The following is a 24,326-nucleotide window of genomic DNA, read 5'->3' as shown; positions in this document are numbered from 1 at the left end:
ACATTATCGTGTATGTTTTGAATATGTGCTTTCCGCAGGATGTGATTGGTTGATGTTTTCATTCATGGTGTTGAAAGCTCAGAAAATCCCTTCTTTGTAATACGTAATATTTTTGTACTCATGACAAAAACAACAGTTCGAAAATATATACTGATGTGTGAATTAATGAATGATTAATTAATCTCGGCTGCCAGGATCACTCCATCCATTATGGCCTTGATCTACAAATCAAGTTTCTAACAGCTCGGCCCCATTCATTTGCTGGAAATTAAAATGGTTTCTAATGAGGCAGTGGGTGTCCCACAGGGAAAGTAACCCCCCATCAATTCAAGCCCCAATCTCCCCAGGACCTAGTATACGAGACGCACACTCACACAGGTTCACGTGCAGTAACCTTGTTGGGTCCTAATTAAAATAGCATTGTCTCTCTGTTGAACACAGCCAGTTATTAGTCCTAACAATAACACATTCCCACAGGCATGTACCAATGTACTTTTTCTCCATGGAGGTTGTGGTTTGTTTTTGCCTACTTTTCTGTTAATCTCTGAGAGGAGAGCATGAGGGGGAGGGGAGGGGGAGAGTGAGGGAGGCATAACAAATATCTCCGTTATCAAGCTACTATCACTGTTAACTGCATGTTGTGTATACAGGGAAATATGTGATTATATGTAAATATTAGGGGTGTAAGAATACGCGTATTCGTATTGAACCGTTGGGTACGAGGCTCACGGTTCGGTACGCATGACGAACCGAACAATAAATTTGAATTAAAAAACTAATAATTTCTTTTTTTTTTTTACCTTTATTTAACCAGGTAGTCCCATTGAGATTAAAAATCTCTTTTGCAAGATGTAAGTAACAATACTACGTGTGTCCGCCTCATGGTCCAGATGAGGTCTGATTATCTCCGGGGATTCACAGTTTCTTTGTCCCTCCAAAGTCTCTGAAATGTCTCATATTACACATTCCTTAGTCCATCGATCAGCTCAGTGATTGGCTGAACCCTTTGGACTTCAGTCAGCCACTTCCTTGACCAATTCAGCCCCCTTCTTGAAGGCTGTGCTCAGAAATTCTTCAGCACATCCCCCTCTCTCTGACTTTATGGCGGTGTCATAAATTCTCTGGTTTCTCACAGTACACAACAAATTCAGTAACTCTACCTTTTAGTTTAAGCCTTCTACAAGTAAACATATTGTAATACATAATATCCATCGCTAGGAGCGCTTTAAAACTTAAATTCCTCACAGTTGACAACGGGGCAAAAGCCCCATTGTCAAAAGCCCCGAAAAGCCCCGTTGTCAACTGTGAGGAATTTAAGTTTTAAAGCGCTCCTAGCGCCCTTGGTTGTCCCTTGGTTGTCCCTTGTCAACCAAGGGACAAAAGCCCCTTGGTTGACAGCGGGGCCTCTGCATGACACATGCCCACGTGTACGGCTCTTGTATTATGCTAAGTACATGTGATACTGACACACATACACACACACGCACGCGCGCGCACCCACATGCACATACACGCGCACACAAACACAATTATTAATCACCTTTAATTATTTTATGTTGATTTATAATAATCATTATTGCTTAGGGATGCGGCTCTACCTGGAAACATTGTAGAGCCGACAAACCTCGCTTAAGGAGTACATCTATTTCAAAGATTACTCTGGTATTTACTCTATGCTTGGCAAAATTGTATTACTACACTAGTCTAGATTTTTAGTCATATCTATGGGTTGTTTTAATATCATTTGTCATGGTTTTATGTTTTGTAAACCAGTTACCCATGTAACTTGATGAGAACCTACAATGATGTTTTAAGCAAAATGACTATGATTGTTACTAGTGAGCAGGTTGTTTCCCACGGTCCATGACTTCACACGGAGGTCGTTTAGAGTAAGAGAAGGGGGGTTAGTGCAGGTTATCATGATGTGTGTTGCCTAAAAGTCTGAGGGTGTCGCGTGTTTCAAACACGTGCATGTCCCTTTGCCTTAGTATGTAAGTATGCACAGTATATAAAGCATGAACTTGAGGCAGTAAGACAGTTGCGGGTGGAGTGACAGTAGCGGCGTCATTTGGGGAGAACTCTTGACCTCCGTGGATTTACTTTACTCCGGACTTTGGGAAATAACTTGCTTATTGGATTAATTCGAATTTTTCTTCGTTTTTTGACTTTTTGTGGATTCATTTTCTTTTTATTGGATTGTAACGGAATACTCTGACGGGGATACAATAAATCGAAAAGGAAACTATTTTTCTTTTCTTCCTTTTTTTCCTGTGGACGGAACAAACTAAAAAGCAGGGGACATCTGAAGGGGAGGGAGCGTTAAGCCCCTGAGGTGAGCGAACAGACCACACTTCGGTTTACACTACTGACGCATATCAAACACATCCACACCAATAGTCAGAGAGACCTGGATTAGCCCTCACAGAAAAAGCAGGTCATAAATGACTGAGCTTGTAAAGAGAATTATAAACTGTTAGATCTCAGAGTAGGGAGAATAAATGATAAAATAACGAGCTGTTAAGTGACTGATATCCGAGCACTATATCAACTTAGTGAAGGAATTAACGATCGAGGTCAAATGTTTTTGGTTAAAAGTGAACCAAAAGGAACTTTGAGGCTCTTTTGTTCTGATCGGGTAAAATTAACGACCCGGAAAGGTTTCTCTTAGCGGAGGCGGTAAGAGGCGAAAGTTGGGTGAGCGGGGGTGTGAAAGCCGTCTCAGCCATGCGGAGCCAAAGTGATGTGTACGGGACGTTCTTTCACACGAAACTCACTGTCAGGCCTGGTGGATAACTCATATCGAGCAGAACTGGCCCTCCGCTTCTCTCTCTCTCTTCCCACAGACTTTCCCTGTATTATTGAAACTCACTGAATTCCTTAAGTCAGAGACAAGGACCAGGGAGGTGCAGGGATTAAGTCTAGATAGGGACTTCCACCCAGGGGTGACGGGACTCGGGGACCGGGAATCTAAGCCGTAATTTCTCTGAAGGCTAAGGGCCTGCTAGCCGTGTCCCTCTGAGCCTGATCACCCTGACGGCAGACTACAGGGATTGAGTCTGTTCGTCGCCGGCGGGGCTCCTCAGTTTGTGCACATTTCTGAGGACCCTCGTTCTTTTCTGTTTATAGATACAGAGCCTCGAGATTTTAGAACGTGTGGTATTGCACGCACGCTTAACAACGTTAACTCACATGAGTGACAAGCTAACATTACTGTAAGGCAGTTGCATTTTAAAATCTCAGGGAACAGTCTTGCCTCGCACAACTGTCCCATCTATAGTGTTAAATCCAAAGTGCTTCCACACATTTTATCTCTGATACCTTGACGTCATAGTTATCCGTTCAGCAGGGCTTGGTGGTATAATTTCTAATTCAAATACATCATTACGAATCAAATAATTTTCCTCCATATTCTAACATTCACTAACAAGGACCACACCACTAACAGGATAAGTTTCGAGAGTTTTTATCGCGTAATGGAATGATAGTTAGGTTTAGGAAGCAGAAGGGGTCGAGTGATGAAGGGATGTAGGGTAGGGGTAGAGGGATGAAGGGATATAGGGTATGGGTAGAGGTAGAGGGATGTAGGGTAGGGGTAGAGAGATGAAGGGATGTAGGGTAAGAGTAGAGGTAGAGGGGGGTAGAGGTAGAGGGATGTAGGGTAAGAGTAGAGGTAGAGGGGGGTAGAGGTAGAGGGATGTAGGGTAGGGGTGAAGGGATGTAGGGTAAGGGTAGAGGGATGAAGTGATGTAGGGTAGAGGGATGAAGGGATGTAGGGTAAGGGTAGAGGTAGAGGGATGTAGGGTAGGGGTAGAGAGATGAAGGGATGTAGGGTAGAGGGATGAAGGGATGTAGGGTAAGGGTAGAGGGATGTAGGGTAGGGGTAGAGAGATGAAGGGATGTAGGGTAGAGGGATGAAGGGATGTAGGGTAGGGGTAGAGGGATGAAGGGATGTAGGGTAGGGGTAGAGAGATGAAGGGATGTAGGGTAGAGGGATGAAGGGATGTAGGGTAGGGGTAGAGGGATGAAGGGATGTAGGGTAGGGGTAGAGAGATGAAGGGATGTAGGGTAGAGGGATGAAGGGATGTAGGGTAGGGATCGAGGCAGAGAGATGAAAGGAGGTAGGGTAGGGGTAGAGGGATGAAGGGAAGTGATGGAGGACAGTTGGTGTCCGGCGGCTGGTGGGAATGGAGACTGTTGAGTGGGGCCATCTCTGGGGAGCTCCGGCGGTGCAGAGTCCCTTGTCGTTCCTGTAATACTGCAAGAGAGAAAAAATAGGAAAACAAAAAATGGGGTTGGGGGGGAGGGATGAGAGAACGGAGTCGAAGAGGAAATGAACAGGTGCGTTGAGCTTAAATACTTGTGCAGGGGAAATGATCCGTGTTCTGGGCGTGGTCCCGTTCCTGAACTAAGTTTATGAAACTAAATGTAGTTTGAATATCATGTTAAATGTGACGGCCCTAATATATCTCCCTGACCATATCAATACCGACTGACAATATCAAATCTCACGTCAGTGTCCATGTTAAATGATCATAAAGTTGCTGTATTGTGTGATGTTTGCACAGTTTCTATTAGAGCTACAAAGTTCTTAAATGCACCAAAAGTAGGCCTACCCCTGGATGTGACGTCTGGTTTATGTGATCTGCCAGCTGAATGCGAGGAGTGCCTCCCTAAATTGTCAAGTGCTCACTTTGGTCTGTCGCAGCATTACTGATGTTACACACTGAGCATGGACAATATGCAAAATGCTACATGAGTAGATGTGGGACAGAATGTTTTTGAATTAATGTATGAGGTGGAAAACACACTTGGCAATGTGTTTTCCATGTGCTTCACCAGACATGTTCGGGTCTTGTCCCACGCACACACCACGTGAGCCGCTCATTTTAGGCCTCATCGGGCCGTTGTCGCCACGCTTGCTTGTTCGTACAAGACATGTGAAGTCGGCGCAAGAGTATTCTGTGAAAACTCTTTGAACGTCGGCTCCCTCTGCAATCTCTAGGACTGCCGTGTCTTCATGAAACACTTACAAAAGCTTCGACTTATCCTGCAGAGGGGCAGAAGCAGGCATTATTTAACAGCAGACATCCCTCCAGAGATATAAGGACATGAAGTATCGGGTGATAAGACTCGGCACGCAGAGGCTCACCATTTCCACGACTGCAAGGAAATAGCATTTCACCTAAGACACTGATAAAGATGACATTTTAATTCATGCTGTTATCCCTGATACATGATATGTACCCTCATGACACTCATTTTTGAGCATTAGAGGCTCCAACGTGTTTGCATTAAATATACATTGTTTATTTCCATCACCGCAGTACACAGAGAGCTGTGATGGAGGCTTTTCTTTTATGAATATGGACCTGCAGCCTCAGGTTTTCCTCCATCTCTACCAGTGCTGAGTAATGATCCACATGCTGGTCAGGGATGGACGTTGGAGCCCTGATGCCTGCTGGCCTGTCAGAGAAATGTGACAGCGTCTAGTGTGCAGGGACAAACTGGAGAGTGTAGCCTGCAGCTCTCAATCACTCCAGGGGCTGGCAGAGACACCCACCGGGAGCGGTCTTTCCTCTCTTTCATTTATCTCTTTCACCCTCTCCGTCTTTAATGTTTCCTCAATCTCTGCCTAATTTTGCCGCTCTGCCCTCTTCCTCGTTCTCTTTCGCGTTCCTCCTTTCTTGTCGGCATCCGCCCGGCATTCGCAAAATTGTACACGCTCACATACACGTGGATCTTCTCAAACAATTCCTCCTCGCGCTTTGTTTCGTCGCTACACACTGTCTGCGTCAATGTTCGACCTAATCCGGTGCCTGGCTTGTTCAACGAGCACACATACACCCAGCCACCCACATGCAACACACAAATAATTAAAAAGACTGGCACCCACATACACAAACTCACAAACACGCAGCATTGAACACACTTGATTTTCTAATGCACAATTCCATTTTTAGGGTGTATAAGCCTCTAACACTGCAGCACAGAAGCCCCACACAACACTGAATAATGTGGATTTTCTATTAGATTTGAGCGGGCTGGGGAGGGAGGGAGAGAGAGAGAGGAGCAAGGCAGAGAGTTGCCTTCATTTAAACTGTTCTGCACTGAGGCTTTTCAATTTGATTATGAGGCTCCATTTCATAGAGCCTGGATGCTGCGTGCCATTCAAAATGAAATTGAGCCGTCGGTCGGCTGGACAAGCAGCCTCCCCGTGCCTCCTCTGTGGGGGCATCGGGGGACGACAAGGGCAACGCTGGCCCGCCGTGCCCTTTCGAAGCACTGTTTAGTCGGGTTGCAGGGGAAATGCGACAGCGCTTGGGTAGCTGGCTAAGTGGGCGAGTGTGTGGAATTGATTGAGGCTGCTTTGAGGCTTTGGAATGTGATGTGAGGACTCCCGCTGCAAAGTCTGTGAAGGACTTTAGTTTTACAGAGGAAAGAGTCAGGCATACATCTTGGTATTTTGTCTTACTCCTTCAGTGTGCCTGTACAGATGTTCTCTCGCTCTTATTTGTCTCTCGTTAAGCTCAGTTGTTCCCCGATTAGAAACGCAGACAGTCTCTGTTCATGCAAACTGACTGGTGGGGCGGTCGCCGTATTTAGGTCAGTCCTGACCTGGTGCCGTGACTACTGATCACCAGAAACGAGTAACTAAAGCTGAGGATGTAACAGCAGCCCTGCTCTCTTGGCGTCCATCATCAAACCCGTTCATTTACCTTATTGGAAGAACACTTCCTGCGACGTTCTCCTTTTACATCTCAGGCTCTTGACTGTGACAACTTGGCCTTTTTACTCTGATCAATGTAATCAATCATGTAATTGGTCATCAGAAACCGTATTAGGGAAACACTGAGTCTCGTTTTCAAGCCTTTCTCTTCACAATATAGAGACATGTTTTAGAGATGAATTATGTTTAAGAACAGCCCTCTGTTTTGTCGACTTATTACCATCGCCCCACTCTAACTTCATGAATGGAGGAACCCAGAGCTTTACTTTTAAATGGATTCATGTGTATTTGAATACGTTGTAGTTGAAAAGAATTTGTCATGCACATTAATCATGTGTGTTCATTTAAAAATTCCAAAGCAGAAATCCTTGAGAGCGCCTACAGGGAGTGTTGCGTGTGTCCAGTCTGGAGCAGGGAGGATTCATGTCTTTGAGTAGGCAGTCAATAGTTTATTGTACAGTCATGCTTACTCACAGTTCAGAGTTTGCTCTACTCTATGAATCCACACCGTGAACCACTATGAACAATGACGTTCTTTGGCTCATAAACTGTGGTGATAGAACTGGTTGGCTATTAATCATAGGGTTGGTGGTTCCCACCTTGAGCAAGACGCTGAGCCATAATACTCCAATACTGTGTTTAGCCAATCATAAAATAAACACTAAAAATACACTCATGTTCCTATAAATTCACAAAAGGACTGTTTTCTACAAACATTCACAACCTTCGTTTGAGATGGTTGTCTTGGCTTGTTTTTCTTAGATATTGAAGTCCAGGAATCAAATTAGCATGTCAAGCATCTCAGAACCACTCCGAAAGTTTGACTGAGTCTAAAAATACTCAAAGCTCAGAACTGGAGCTTCAGAGTAATTTACTTCCTACACAAAGGCAGGAAATTCTCTTCTGACAAGAAGTGACATCATGTTGTGACACTCAAAACCAAAAGAATAATGATGTTTTGTAGTTGCTCAGTTCAAGTTCTGCTGGAGATGTAGCGCATTCAAAGCAGCAGGCGGATCTACCATGGAGCTTGATGCAGGAAAAAAGCAAGCTATTTATGCACTGGGGAAGAAGACCAATAGACATTTAACAAAACGTATTAAAATAGCCTCCTAAAATGAACGATGCAGTTGATTACGTACATCTTGTTTCATTTCTCATGCATCTTAGCCAGGACATGCATTAGGATGATTATTCTCTGCTGCTGGTCTCCCGTCTTAGTCTTCAGTGATATTTTATTACGTTATCATAGTTGTGTGTGCCTTTCCTGATGCTGAGAAAATCTACTTGTGCGTCAGTAAAACAAATCTCTCTCTATATACAGTATATAAGGGTTCTAATCCTTGTTACAGCATCCTTTTGTTAAGTAAAAAGTAAATTACAAGAATTCAAACAAACAAATCGGAAGCAAATCATTCAATCCAACCCACATCTTTAAGGACCTTACTGCTCTTTTAATTTGTTGAACTGAAATCAAATAAGCACAATTCAGCACTCCGCGTTCTATATTTAGTCTCACATAAAGGCGAGCAGCTTGACCATTATTGCCATATCAGCATCTTTTTCTACAGTATTCATTCAAACCTAAAGTTCACTCACTGCACTGTCTTGAAAGGTCTAAAGTGGTCCTAATGGCACAGATTAAAAAGCAATTTAACATAGAAAAGGGGATTAGAAACACTATGGCCGCACTAATATTTAACCTTTAGTCTTGTTCTCATGGAGCCACAATATGCGCAAGACGATAACATCACAAGCCTGGAGTTAGTAAATTTCCATTAGGGCCGCCCTTCTTTATTCCCACGAGCACATTTAAAGGCATTAAGCATGCTTTGTCAAGGCTAATAAAAAGGGCCAGCAGTGCTATCACACACCCCCGACTTGTTTCGGAAAAAGCACTGTTCCATGTGAAGTTTTCATAACCCATTATGATAATCTGCCCGAGTCTCTGAAGGGCAGAGGATAGTCAGGCAGATAGATGCTTCTGGGGTGACTGCTCTGCAGCCTCTGCATGGATTGAACATTTTCTGTCTGCGTAGCCGGGACAGAAACTCGCTCCTATCTGCCAAGAAGAGCAGACATGATAGACTACTCAATGCAAGAAGAGAAAAGTCTGCACGGCATCCGGTCAGAAAAGGAAAAATTGCAACATTTTGTACATGTGATGAAGAAGTAAAATGAGTTTTTAAAAAGTTAAATGTATTCTCTCCTATATCGTTCAAGTTAGAAATGATATACACAATATACTATACTGCTATTTATTCCATGAACGTGATGTTTATATGTGAATACCTGGTTGGTTCACTCTGTTTTTCTGAACTTGCCCCGAACCTCAACAGACACTATACAGTATACACAATTCTTTGAGTTTCAAAGGAAATGGATTTCCTCGTTTCCCCACTTAGGGGGAACCTCACATCTGGTGTCTGTGGTACGCCTGAGAAAGTCCACATTTCTTCTTCATCTTCTTCGTTCTCTTCTGGGCAGCCCACTTCTAATCTCTGCAGGGGAAGAGTGTTTCTCTGATAGGAAACAGGGTCACGGCGGGCATTAATCATTCATATCTAAATTTGTGCAGTGCAAAGATTAAATTGTCTGCACTTTGTAGGTCCCACTATTGGTTATATGGTTTTATTTATACATCAAAGTCCATCCATTATTTATTCATTTTTGAGCCATCCAATTTTGATCCCATTTTCTTTAAGGAAAAGACGAAAACATACAGTGAAATATAGTCAGTTGTAAGATTGGGATTACCTTGTTTTTTACCGAACACAGACCTAAAATCAAATTGAACAACCCCGCCTCTGTTACCTGCTCTCAGTATTTGAGCCTTTCAAACAAGAACTGTTGATATTTTGGTGCGTACTGTACGTTTTGGCCACATGTCCTGCTGAGCACTAAATCTGTCTGCTTTCATAACCAAAATAGTTTTGCAAGATCCTTCCCTCTCTGTGCACTCTCCAGAGCCACAGAGATGTAACTCCCACATCAATGCTATTTAAAGCATAAACCTGTATGTGTCTCTTCCACCTTCTGACAGTTTTGACACTCTTTTTGTTGTGATAGTATTGTATTTATCACTCTTCTTCCTGGTTCACAGGCCACTACTGAGCAGAAGAAAGTGAGCCATGCTGGATCCAAGGCCTCCCTCTCCGAGAGCAGCGGCCGACTCCCCCAGATAGCCATGAACACCTGCAAGTACAATGGCGGAGTGGTGAGACCACTAGTGGGCAGCCTGGCGTCCTCGTCGCGCCGCAACCTCGCGGAGCTCGACTCGGAGGCCCAGCCCTTGCAGACACTGCACAGCTCTGGCCTGGAGGTGGTGGTGTCCAAAGACAACGGCGGCGAAGACCCCAGCAAGGCGTCCAACGAGAGCTTGATCAGGGAGGGCAGCGTGCATGGCGGAGGCAGGGCGTCGCAGAAGAAGAACAGGGACATCGGCTACAGGCTCGGCCACCGGAGGGCGCTGTTCGAGAAGCGGAAGCGACTCAGCGACTACGCACTCATCTTTGGGATGTTTGGGATTGTTGTCATGGTGACGGAGACGGAACTGTCATGGGGGGTTTACACTAAGGTAGGTTGTACATGCGCGTGTGTGTATGTGTGTGATGCATGAGTGGGAGCTTTGTGTGTTGTCACTGCTATTGTTAATTTGTGATTTGTGCGGGGTTGGCAGCTGTCACATTTATGAAGCGTGATTATTAGCCCAGACGCTGACATACGTTACCTAACAAAGGTGATGGAAATAGTGCACAAATACTAATTATCATGTGATCTATGACTAACAGTGTATCGTTTGGAGGGACATTTTTCTATTCAGTAATTTCTCGATTAAAGGCCTGGTTTTGTCACGAGTTGTTTTTTTCTTAAATATCGACTTTTTCCTTGTTGGCATCAGAATGGAGTTTCGCCCAAAGGATTGCTTCCACTAGCAGAGCTGTTGTGGCTGTCTGTCATTCCCTGTGACACCAGCATCTGAAATCAGGAGCTCACAGTAGGAGAGGGAGATGGAGAGGAGGAAACGGAATAAAGAGAGATACCGTACTTTCCGGACTATAGAGCACACCGGTATATAGGCCGCACCAGCTGATTTTTAAAAGAAAAAAAGAAAGTGCACACAGATAAGCCGCACTGGTCTATAAGCCGCAGGTGTCCCCGTTGAACAGCAAGATGCTTTTAACAGTACTAAAGTTGTCTTCTTCTCTGAACATCATAACATAGCAAATCCGCCCTTGCCCTGTCCTCTTCATCTCGTAGTAGCCCAGCCTTTCGGAACCCGTTGGTGATGGTGGATTCTTTCACACTGTTCCGCGCTGTTAGGATCCACTGGCAGACTTGAGAAAAAGCTGCTCTTCTCATGCAGCGTGTCTACGTTGCTCATAGCTCTGAATAGCATTTACGGCTAACTGGCTTGGCCAGTTGCTGCTAGCACAACAGCTATTCAGAGCTATAAGCAACAACATTTATTGCCTCATTGCTTTTCGTTTGGTAGCCGTGAGAGACCTTAGTCTGTAATGCAAGTATGTCTGCATGAAAAGATGTACAAAGATATATTATATATTCACTAATGCTAATCGCGGTTAGCATTTCCCCACTGGCCGTAATGTTAAAATTAGCTTAGAAGCTAGCGAGTCGGACATGTACTGTTAAAAGCATCTTGCCGTTCAACCTTTTTTGTTAACAGTCCTAGTGAGAAGTAGGTCAAAGGTACTTCATCCATATTGTAGCGACCCTGTCAGTAACAGCTGGTAGCAGAGGGGTTGCTGGTAGCAACTGTTCTGTGTCGGGAGCTAGTAAATGTTGTGTTAGACCGGAACCGGAAGTGCGGTTGTTGTTGTGGCGGAGAAAAGCTACGGAAAAATCCGTATATAAATCACACCGGACTATAAGCCGACGCCTCAAAGCGTGGGGTAAAAAGTAGCGGCTTATAGTCCGAAAAGTACGGTAGATATATGGAGATTCAGGCAGAGCTCGAGAGATGAAGAGAAAAGGTCAATGGGAATAAAAGATTGGAATGACGTTCCAGTTGGCCAACAGCATCTTTTAGCAGATAAGAGTGGAGACGACATGGCACACGTTTGGAAAGTGTGGGACTCTTAAACAAGAACATCAGCAGGGCAGTATGGTGTCGGGGCCATGTAACGCCCCTTGACCTTTTGTCGTCCCTCTGTATCAGCCAATCACTTCTGCTGTGTCAGGGTATTTTGGGAAGAATATAGTCCAGTCAGCGCACCGAGAGCAGCTTCTGACACTATTTATAAGGCTGTTTACTTGGGCGCTGACATTGCTGTGCGCTGCAGTATAGCAGAGGTCACAGAACAGGTCTTTAAAGGGAATAAGAACACCTTTTTAACATTAAACAAACAGGACTTTAGAGGTGGTTTTCCATGTTTGAGCCCAATAACTACAAATCTCATATAGTTAAGCATTATTGATCACTTGGGTTCAAAATCCTACCAGTAGAGGATCACAAGAGTTTGACTTATAGCGCTGTAAAGTTGATATGACTAAGTTCTTAACTATTCTCCGGGCTAGTTGCTAACCTGCTATCCCTCACTTGTTCTGGATAGGCAGCGTACAGGGTGTCATGCCATTATACCAACGGTTGATTACTTATAAAATATTGATGTCCGATGAAGTCATCCTAAATAACAATTAGCCATGTTCTTCCGTTTGTTGAAGGGACAATGTGTATTTTTGGAGGAATGTTCCCTCAGAACAATTGCCGTTTGTTTCCTGGAGCACGGGCTGTCGAACAAATGGGCTTTTGGTCAAATGGTACATTCTTCAGACTGTCGTAACAATGGGCAGTCCCCTGTAGAGTGAGTTTATAAGAGCTTGTAACTAAAAACATTTACCTGTTGTGGCTAGAAAATATGTTGACGAAAGGGAAAGAATGAACCAAACTAAAGTTGTCGGCTGTATAACTAAAAAACAAAAGAGCGGAAAGATGCTGAAACACAATTTGGGTGATGATTGTGTAAGCGTGCAAGTGATCCCTTTCACTTTTCACCTTTACCGTGAAGATTTAACATTGTTGCAGGTTATTGTATAAAGCACAGCACAACATTTTGCATTTATTTACTACCTTTCAGGCAGCCATTGGTTCTCATTTATTTTACTCTGTCCTGAAATGGATTTGCAGAATCCTGAAACATGTCTGTGATGGGTAGTATTTTAAGATCTAACATCTGGGACAAGTTGTTTTGTAATACAGATGAAGTCTCCACTACATCAGTGGGTAGTGGTCGAGCTAATTCTTCAAAGAACAAGAGAGTTTCAGTCGAAAAACAACCATTCAGAGCTGAGGAGTCTCTAATTTAGCTTCAAAAAAGGCATCCAAAGTTTGAGATTCATTCATGATATATACTTTCAGAAATGTTGAATGTCAGCTGAGAAATGTTTGGCATTTAAAAGCCTTTGGTATGCTTCACATTAAGTGCATTTGTAGTTATTGGACTAAAACATACAAAACCACTGGAATGTTCCTGTCATAATGGATAGATTTTTGAGTTTGGAAATGTGTTTTCGATTACACATAGGTGTGTGTGTGTGTGTGTGTGTGTGTGTGTATCTGTACGATAAAGTCGGCGTGGTAATCTATAGGATGATTTATGGGGTTTTAGGAAAGTAATAGGTTTGTCTGTGACTGTGTTACTGAGTGGGGTTTAGTCCATTCATCAAGCTGACCTCAGCTTGAATGAAAATGACCTCCCGTATCTGAGTGGCACAGCAGCTCCCCCTCCCACATTAGACAGGTAACATGTGCTGGGGATGGTCCATTTTCCATCTTATGTCACGTGGCATAGCAGACACTTGAGGCTAAGCCGAGCTGTTCTGAGCCCTGAAGGAGGGAAACACGTTAAGAGGCAGTGAGCACTGGGACAGAAACATCCTTCAACCTCTGGTAGGTGGATTAATTGGTTTACTTAATGTTATTTCACCGGGGACTTCTCAAAACAATTACAGACATTAGAATGTCTTGAGAACATGTCGTCGACCTGAGGGGCAAAGCAATCTAGTTGACAGCTAAAAATACATTCTGTAAAATGGACCAGCGAAGGACGGACTAATATTGAGCAGCTCTCCCTGCTATCACACTGATGATTATAAACGATATTTCCAGTTATTGTTCTTGTCATTCGCTGCTGTTGTTATTATAATAACAACCCTGCGATCATTAGCCTGCTGCAGCGTGCATTTTTACACCATAGCTGTTAAATTGATTTATCAACGGGCATTTGATCGACATAGAGGGGGGAACTTGTGTTGTACAGTTTCTAATTTCCCTGTGTACACGCACACATGCACTCAAACACAACACTGCAGCGCTGGCATCCAGCTGGCCTATTTATCACCAGCAGCACTCACTGTGCTGGCCCCCCCTGCTAATGGTAGCCTTGCCTCTTCTGCACCTACCATTAAGTGGAAAGTCCCCCTGTTAGTGCTGGGCTTTGATTAATTGGTAGTTTAGATGGCGGGGAACAGCATCCATAGATAATATCGGGCTGCACCTACACCTGCAGCTGCATTGTTTAGCAACATCCTGACTGCGCTGTTTGTGTGCAAAACCCCATCATCTGGTCTCACGTAGACGTTTAAGCTAATGAGTACTGTGTGTGCATGTGTGTCTACTTGTGTGTGTGTGTGAGTATAACCGTTTGTAGTTTTTGTGGGCATGTGTATGCATGTGTTTATATTTGGATATTTATGCTTTTCGTTTGACATTAGAAGAATTTGTTTTCAATGTAACACAACACTTCCAGATTTGTACTTCTGAGTAACAATATCTATTCTTCACACTGGTAAATGGGTACTAATGATGTTCTGGGCGGTTTTGATCACACAGTGTAGAGCCCTCCTGTCCTGGGCCGTGCACAACTCATGCCAGTTTTTAATGTTTGCAGGCAGGATGCTGTCTATTGCTCCTCCTAAAAGTTAACAAGAACTTGGCTCAGGGATTTTGACATATTAAGTTTCCTTAAGAAATACAGCTGTTTTTGAGCTCTCTTCAACAGGATGGAGATGTGTGATGACTGTCAGGTTGTTTGTGATGCTGATTTCCAAAAACCTAAAACTTTTAACTGGTTCCACCTTGATGTTGATGTAGACAGAAATCATTAGTTGTATAGTGATCAGTCACTCTTGCCATCTGTTGAGGCCAAATGTACAAATGCATTCAATGAACAGTTTATGTTGTTATTCCGACATAAGATGTTTTTGTGTATGTGTTAATTGTGTTCAAATCACGAGGCTATTTCTAATCTCTTTTCTCTGTGCTTTTCTCTCACCATAGGAATCTTCATACTCATTTGCACTGAAATGCCTTATCAGCCTTTCCACTGTTATATTGCTTGGTCTTATAATAATGTACCATGCCCGGGAAATCCAGGTGAGTTTAACACTTAAATATGATGTTATTTTATTCATTATACCAGCAGCTTTTGGTAACAGTGTTGGGAAGAATATAATGATGATGATAATGGAGATTTATCGTTTGGCCTTGATAAGAACTGAAATAATGCTTTTATTGTGCTACAAAGTTTTTGCTGTGAAAAAATTAATTTCTGCTCACAATAACATACACATTCATGATATACATGTATTATAACTAGGGGTGTAACGATACGCGTATTCGTATTGAACCGTTCGGTACGAGGCTCACGGTTCGGTACGCATGATGAACCGAATACGTTTGAATAAAAAAAAACAACCTTTATTTAACCAGGTAGTCCCATTGAGATTAAAAATATCTTTTGCAAGATGTAAGTAACAATACTACATAACATTAAGGAGCAGTTTTTGTTTTTTATGCTTATGTGTTGCTAAGAAGACACCCCAGAAGATGAGTCACTCAGGTATAGTTCCATCATTGTTCAAAGTCAAAGAATAACTTCATGATGTTAGTTGTAATGAATAAATATATTTTAAAATCAAGTACATTTCTCTGGTATTTATAGTTTTCTACTGTACCGAAACGTACCGGACCGTGGCTCCACTGTATCGAACCCAACCCAACCGTGAATCTTGTGAACCGTTACACCCCTAATTATAACGTATGGTACACACAAGAGGAATGCACACAAATGCATTCATTTGATTGAACGTAGTGACACAGTCACAACATCCAGGCTACAGTTCGTTCGACAATTAGAAAGCTATAACACTGTTAATACACAGCAGCTCATTTTTTTTTTATCAAACGTATATCCTGAAGTTGTCTTGAACAATAAATATAATCCAAAAACAAATCCTCAATAATAATCAAACTCCTGATGTTATCCGGGGTTTTCTTTGCAGCCATCTTGGTTTATGTTATTTCTGTTGTTGTTCTGCTTGATGAAGCTGCATCAGACTCATCACATTTGAATTGAATGAAATATTCAAATCTTGGTTGCCAACAGCATTACACCAAATGCAAAATGTCTCCTTCATTCTACACACATTTTAATCAAATTGAGCATGACTCCTTCGGATCTTCAATATGTGGGTTTGATTCAACGTGGTTGTAATGATTAACAATTTGAAGGTGTAGAATAGGATGAAAAATGTTTAATTCAAACCAAGTCCTTGGTGTCTGTCTGTTTCTCTGCAGCTGTTTATGGTCGACAATGGTGCGGACGATTGGAGGATAGCCATGACGTATGAGCGGATCTTCTTCATCGTGCTGGAGCTGCTGGTGTGTGCCATCCATCCCATCCCGGGCCAGTACGTCTTCACCTGGACGGCGCGGCTGGCCTTTACCTACACGCCGTCGGTGGCCGATGCCGACGTGGACATCATCCTCTCCATCCCCATGTTCCTGAGACTCTACCTGATAGGCAGGGTCATGTTGCTCCACAGCAAGCTGTTCACGGACGCTTCATCTCGCAGCATCGGCGCCCTCAACAAGATCAACTTCAACACGCGCTTTGTCATGAAGACCCTCATGACCATCTGTCCAGGAACTGTTCTGCTGGTGTTCAGTATATCCTCCTGGATCATTGCTGCATGGACTGTGCGCGTCTGTGAGAGGTAAACACAGGGTTGTGAATAATGGATGTTTGCTGGCGACAGATTGAAAACTTTCTTGTGGATTACTAGACACCTTTCTTCCTTCGCTCCACGACTCCCCACTCCCCACTCCCCACTCCCTGTTTTTATTGCTATTTTAGATGGCTTGTCCATAATTCATGAGTCTAATTGTTTGTTTGCTGAATGGTTTGTTTTGGTAATGCAGAGCAGCCCCCAGGATCCCCGAACCCGTTTTCTCCCCAAAACTGCGCATCGGGCTTCGTCTCAAGGGGGCAGCAACGATTCTCAGTGAAAATGAAAGAGGCAGGGAGAATTGAAAAGCTTTTTTTTTTTTTTTCCCTTTCTCGTTTTGCATTTGCATAGGGAACTGAGACGTTAATGCCAGCTTTGATGTTTCAAAGTCATTTGTGCGTAGTTGGAGTGGAAGGGGGATATGATATGTAGCAGCAGTTCTTGTCAGACCCAATATGAAGCTGTACATGTGCTGCAGTGTAAAAGTCAAGCATCAGCTCTACAAAGGCTTCAGCCAGGCCCTGACTACAGATGCTCAGTGTCCTCCTGCAGCTGTTTGGGTTATCAGCATTTAAGAAACTGAATTCTTGACATCAATATAATTATTAATGTATGTAACAATTATTAATGATTATTAATAACAACGGGGCACCACCCTGCGAACAGGGACCAATAACCAAACGATAAACTAAGTCTCATAATTAGTGGCCACTCGTAATGTCAATAGTCTGGTGCGACTACACATTCAGTGACAGTGAAGGGTTAAGTTCGTACACAAGGCTACTACATACAATTTCATTACACGCATATGCACAAGTAATCACAGACGACTGCTCCTTAAAGTATAACAGAGTTTATTAAATCAAAATAGTAAATGATCAAATCAATTAATATTGCAACCAACAAACGCTATCATACAATTTTATATGCCTCATACCTAACGTCAAATGAATAAAATGGATGAGGATGTATGTATGTAAGTATGTGTGTGTGTGGGTGAGGATGTATGTATGCAAGTATGTGTGTGTGTGTGAGTATGTGTGTGAAGGGGAAGGAGCCTTAAGGACCTACAGCTAAGCTACGACCAGATGGCGGAGTCGAGTGACTCTGACAAAATGGCAGAGAGGTTGCTGTATGTAATCACGTGTGCCGATGCATCGCGTGAGTTGGGACAATAGGCGGGGGGTTCACCCACACTCAGCCAGAGCTCTATGTGGGTGCAAGTTACGGAAACCAAGAGAAATAAAAGGAGGCAGAGAGGGGAATCAAAGTTACTGTGTGCGGTGTCGTAGTGAGGGTGAGGGTCGCTGATCATATCTGACATAAGCTGCCGTTGTCGCGTCGCGAACTGACGACACTTATGGCCGATAGCCGCGATCCCACACTTCACTCACAGAGTTGATTCAAGGACGAGAGAAATGCCACACGAAGTGAAATAAAATGAATGAAAATAATCCCACATAAAACAGATCTTTGTCGCTGCGGTGAGATGAGCGTAGTGTTTCTCATCACGTCTCTCAAGTAATAATACACAAACTCTGCATCCACTCGCAGCGATTTATCTAAATGCAGACAGTTACAGCAGTTCAACACACAAGCGGAGCCTCGGGTCCGCCATGGATTACGCAATACCTTGATATCACGCGACAGTAACTTCTTACAAACAAAAATACGGGAATATCAACACATAAATGAATAACCTGAATTAACGTAGGTTATATTAAGCTAAGCTATGCCCAGACGCCATGAAACTCTTACTTTTAGATGCTTCGGAGCAAAGGGAAGAGTTTTCGAGGAAGAATTTGTCCGTTTCCTCGAGAAGGAGGGGGGCTGCTTTTCGCACGGCTTTTGCTGGTGCGGCGTGGCTCTGGAGCACACGCAGACGTGATCTATCCTGGCTGCAGGGAGGATGATTTAACTTCGGCTGAGGCGACGTGTCGGCGCGTCCTTCCCGGGAATCATCGGTTAGGAGAGAGGGTTGATGTCTCCCTGCCGGCTTGTGTGCACAAAAAGAAAAACGGAGAAACGGATCGCGGAAGTGATCCGCTCTCGCGGGATGAGGGGGCCTTACTCGGAATCGAACACGGCTGTTTCGACCAGCGAAATGGCTTGTGACCTGTCAGGGTTTGAGGAGGGGTGAAGGCCGCGGCTTCCTCGTGGCCTGTGTTGGGAACGTAAAGGAGCGTGTTTGGGTTATCAGCATTTAAGAAACTGAATTCTTGACATCAATAGAATTATTAATGTATGTGACAATTATTAATGATTATTAATAACAACGGGGCACCACCCTGCGAACAGGGACCAATAACCAAACGATAAAACTAAGTCTCATAATTAGTAAGGCAAGGCAAGGCAAGGCAAGGCAAGTTTATTTGTATAGCACATTTCAACAACAAGGTAATTCAAAGTTCTTCACATAAAACCATTAAAAGCATCAAAACATAAGGCAAAAGAAAAGGAGATTTAAAAACAATTAAGAACATTCATTAAGACATTAAAAAACAGTACAAGAAATAAAATGCAGTAGTAAAATGCAGAAATGCAGGAAATTGATTAATATATGAATTGAATGTGGTTCAATTAAAGGCAGCAGCAAGTAGTCACTCATAATGTCAATAGTCTGCGTATGACGATACATTCAGTGACAGTGAAGGTTTTAAGTTCGAGCACAGGCTACTACATACAGTCTTATCAAATACATATGCACAAGTAATCACAGACGACTGCTCCTTAAAGTATAACAGAGTTTATTAAATCAAAATAATAAATGATCAAATCAATTAATATTGCAACCAACAAACGTTATCATACAATTTTATATGCCTAAACTAAAGAATGAATAAAATGGATGAGGGTGTATGTCTGTGTGTGTGTGTGTATGTGTGTGTGTGTAAAGGAGAGTCGCCACAAAGATGGCGGCGTCGAGTGACGCGGGCCAAAAGGGGAGGGGGCTTAAGATACTACAGCTAAACTACCACCAGATGGCGGAGTCGAGTGACTCGGACAAAATGGCGGTGAGACTGCTGTATGTAATCACGGGTGCCGATGCACACGTGTGTTGTGAGGCGATCGTTTGAACGGGGTTTCCCCCAGGGGCAGAGATAGGAGCTGTGTGTGCGTGTTACGTGAGAGGAGGAAGAAAAGGAAAAAGGAGCGAGAACTCGACGTGCATCACACTTCGGCGTGCGATGTTGTAGGGAGCCTGAGTTTGCTGGTTCTATCACGCATAAGTATACCGCTGTCTTCTTTGAACTGCCGGTAACTTATGCCGTGATAAGCCAAGCACCTCAGCTCACTCACAGAGTCGAGTTAATGAAGAGAGAAATAAACAGAACGAAATGAAATAACTCAAAATAAATCCCAAGCAAACAGTCATAGCAGTTAATACACAATGTAACGGAGCTTCTTTGGTCGGTAATGATTGCGTAAATACCTCCGTATAATGCGACAGTAACTTAAACACACAAAAACACGGGAATATCAACGTATAAATGAATGGCCTGAATTAAACTTAGGTTAGTTTAAGCTAAGCTATTCCCAGATACCATGAACCTTACTTGTCGATGCTTCGTTGCAACGTTGAAGTGTTCGTGGGGAAGTTGTCCGTTTTCCTCGTCGGGAAGGGGCAGGGGGTAGCTTGCTTGCAACGCGGCTTTGCCGGCGCTGTTTCGGTCTGTTGGCGTGGCTCTGGAGCAAACGCAGGTCCGATCTGTACTCGCTGCAGGGAGGACAGTTAACTTCGGATGAGACGGCGTGTCTGCGCGTCTTACCGGGAATCATCGGTCACGAGAGGAGCGAGGCTTCGTCAGGCTCCTCTGTGCCGGTTTGTGCACAAAAAGAAAAAGAAGCGGAGACGGGTCGTGGAAGGGATTCGTCTCCGCTGGGTAAGGGAGCCTTACTCAAAGTGGAGCACTGTCTCTTTCGTCCAGCGAAATGGCTCGTGACCTGTCAGGGTTTGATGAGGGGTGAAGGCCGCAGCTTCCTCGTGGCCTCCGTCGTGCTGGAGGGGGGGAGGAGAGGCCGATGTGTCTTCATGTGTCCAGGACGAAGGTCCGGGCGAAGAGAGCGTTGTGTGCTCCCTGTTCGACGGAGGTCGAAGGGAAAAAGCATTGAGGTGTGTACTGCAGTTAGTTTTGTAGAACAGTGGTTGAACCACAGGGGTCCTGGGGTGTCTTGGCTCTCGGCCAATGAGATTGCAGCGGTGCATTCAGGTGACCATGGTTTTTGGGGGGGGGAAATTCACACCCTAGTGTGAAATTCCTTCCGAGGAGGTTTGCTCTCATCAAACTACAAATCAGGATGAAACCTTTGCTTGAAAAAGTGAAGGCCTGATTCTCTTTGTCCACAGCACATGTTGAAGCCATATGGTCAGACCTGCGTCGCAGCGTGATGCTGGAGGGGAAAGCTGAATCTTCATGTAGCCAGGACTGAGGTCCAGGGCGAAGAGATCGATTTTCGCTGTGCTGGGGCTTATAAGCGGGTCTGCACGCACAGCGGGAGGCTGCTGGTCAGCCAATGAAGGGTCCACCTCAGCGGTGGCCGAAGCCAGGAGATGTGGTCATCGGGGTGGACATTGCTCTGACTTGGGATCAGAGCTGTGTGAGGAAGGAAAGCATGTGAGGAGCTCACTACGAATTTCCCCCTGGGGATAAATAAAGTTTACATCTATCTATCTAGCCAGCCAGGAGGTGGCGCCAGACACCGTGCCCCCCCCCCCCCCCCCCCCCACGCACCTCTCGGAGCCTAAGCTGTTGGTTGGTGGGTTTAAACTTTAAAGGTTGAACCAGCAGTGGAAAGAGCAGCTGGCCTTTGACAGCAGCTCCTCTGGAACACAGAGAGGCGTTACTGGTGTCACCTCAACTAATGTTGGACCACGTTCATAACAACACACGGTACACAAAAAGTTGATGCAGATAAAAATCAAGGGACAACTCTCCACGTTGTTCTGCAGCCATGTGGAGGGGCAGAATGTGAGTACACATTAAGAAAGGTATTGATCTACTCATCGAGAGTCTCGGCAAGAAAGCAAATGTATTTCCCAAAATGTTGAACTATTGCTTGAAATTGAATAATGACAGTCTTGGCTAAACATTGAGATTATTGTAATGATTGGATCTTTATCAGCTCATTATTAGAGACAGAAGTTCCATATGAATTATACCAGGAAAAAACTACGAGAACGGATATCTGACACTGCGAATCCCTAATCCCACAGAGTGCTGGGGTCAATTTGGAAATCTGGATTTAAATGAATGGTTAGATGAGAAGCACAGAATCTCTAACGGAGTCTTGGTTTTCTCACACACGTTCTGCGACACACTCTCCATGAGCAGTGCATGCCGTTGGTCCTTTGGTTTCAGAATAACATGTGAGTTCAGATGGGTGGATCTGTATGTTACTAAGGATGGGTGCAAGCATGCACATGTAAGTGTGTGTGAGAGTGCATGTGTGTGTGTGTGTGTGTTTGTATAATGTTTTGTTGTACTTTCTATCTCCCCACTATGCTGCTCCATAGGGATACCATGTGAGTCCTCGTTCTCTAGCCGTGGAAAAAACAAAACAACTTGTCATTTTGCACCGAGCTGGCGCCACTGCTGCCCTGAGTGGGGTTGGAGGGTGAGGGGGGGGGGGGGGGGGGTGGTGTGGAGAAGGGTCAGCCCCTCTAAAACAATTAATGATCCTTTCAAACTCAGTATGGCAAAGGAGGATTAGGCAGGCCCGCTAGTTGGCATGAACGTGGCGACATAGTGGCTGTAGGATCACAGCAGAGACCAACGGTGTGCGCAGCACTTTGAAGCAAGCGTCTCTTTGCTAACAATCGCGTGTTAGGCCGGTAGGGGCTGGAGGAGGAGGAGGAGGAGGAGGAGGAGGAGGAGGAGGAGGAGGAGGAGGAGGAGGAGGAGGAGGAGGAAATTTGTGCTAAAATGGAGCAGCTCCTTCAAGTCACCTTCATGTATCTGCCAGAGGGCAATTTGTCTTTCCTCATTTTCTCTCTCCCTGTCCTTATGCAATTGTTATGGATCCATTTTGCACAAAAAAGTCTTTTTAGCAGCGACTCCAAAGATTTGTCGAGGAGCAAAAGCCTTTCTGTCTCGCTGTGTTCACACATTACCATCCCATTATGTGTCTCCCTTTACAAAATTGATTGAACAGCGTTATAATGGTTTCGCACATGACTCTTGTTGCTTCTGCCCCAAAGATTTAGTTCTAGAGGTGAAGAGAGTCTCCTGTAGCCAGAAGAAAGTCTGATTATGCAAATGGAGGACAAATCTCAAGTTATTTTGAGTACGATGTAATGTCATTTTGTTCTGGGGTGTGTCTTACTATCTAGCACAGCGTGATTTTGATCGCCAAATATATATATATATATGAGTCATGTTGCGTAGTTCAAAGCTAGACAGGTGAGGACATTGTTTCCATTGTTTCCATTGTCCCTCATCTCTCCCCACTACTGATTCCTTTGCCTTCCCTGATCCATAACAAGCAGGCCTAATCCGGCCAGAACTCAGTTACACACTCGCATGCATGCCTTGCCTGCCTCCCTGGTCTCTCGCTCCTTTTTCTCTTTAACTGTTATCTAATTAGTTTTCCACTCCTGTTCTAACTCTGTTATCTGAAAGCAAAACGCTCTATTTCGATGTGAGACTGCTGTTTTCCACCTCGCTTTCTCGGGTGAGGACCCGTAAGCTCTCAGAAAGTTCAGCTGACTTTCCCTCAGAGTGCAGCACTGGATTATCAGGCTTGAGTTACCAGTCAGCTCCACCTACACCGAGGTCTGACATCCACATTGTGCCATTGCTTGGATTCAGACAGCGGCAGCCAAGAGCAGACTGTCCGAATGTCGAACCAGAGAAACACACACCGATGCAACTTGAACTTTCTCACACCAACCACAGGTTGACATAAATGATTGAGCTAGATTTTACAACTTTACAGTTTCCAGGCTGCGAGTGCAACAATGCTGTTTCTATTAGTTTGTGATTAGTTTACAATTCAGAATACCACGAAGTGGGTTGCAACAAGGCCTCCTTAATCTCCTGGCTAAACGGATGATGACTACTTTGAAATGTATGCAATATTTCAAAGCATTTATGTCCACAATTGATGGCAAAGATGTGGCAGACTTTGAAGAACACGCTGAGACTTCAATCCAACTCCCTGTGGGCCTGACAGTGCGCTCCAAGGATCACAAAGTAAAATGCATACGATGCATTTTCAATCTACAGTAAGCGGCTAATACACCTTTTCACAAAGTCAGATGAATTCTATGCAAATTGCTGCCACGTCAAGGACAGGTGATTCTCTATGCTTTGATGACTTGATCTGGTCATTTCTTTTTAAACTATGCACGCTCTGAAGGCATGGTATTTATTGCAGCCTATGGAAAAGTCGTATAGGCTACAGAGCCCACAAAGCATGTTTGCATAACGAAGAATGTGAAAGTTATAATCACCAGAGATATGATCAGCGCTGAAGATCAAACCAGCGCTGTTCTTTGTTCTGGTGGTAGTATCTTAAAGTGGAAGGTTCCTTACGATTGTTCTTATTTACACTGTTAAACTGCAGGACT

General features: G+C 44.1%; 1 protein-coding gene across 2 annotated transcripts in view; it reads left to right on the top strand.

The window, feature by feature from the left end:
* The window catches only part of kcnn1a (potassium intermediate/small conductance calcium-activated channel, subfamily N, member 1a), a gene marked incomplete at both ends in the record, with an annotated part of 52,166 nt that overhangs the window by 15,306 nt on the left and 12,534 nt on the right, over positions 1-24,326 (top strand). The window contains 3 exons of one of the 2 annotated variants that reach the window (XM_079285449.1): positions 9,831-10,304; positions 15,027-15,122; positions 16,326-16,744. In XM_079285449.1, the coding sequence (XP_079141575.1) occupies positions 9,831-10,304; positions 15,027-15,122; positions 16,326-16,744 (989 nt within the window). Of the gene's footprint in view, positions 1-9,830; positions 10,305-15,026; positions 15,123-16,325; positions 16,745-24,326 lie in introns of those variants that run through there. The other variant, XM_079285450.1, reaches the window with a different exon arrangement.

The sequence above is a fragment of the Melanostigma gelatinosum genome, assembly GCF_949748355.1.
Source record: "Melanostigma gelatinosum genome assembly, chromosome: 15".
NCBI classification, from domain to species: Eukaryota; Metazoa; Chordata; class Actinopteri; order Perciformes; family Zoarcidae; genus Melanostigma; species Melanostigma gelatinosum.
The sequence above is the reverse complement of the archived record's forward strand: the minus strand, read 5'-3'. Positions and strand labels throughout refer to the sequence as shown.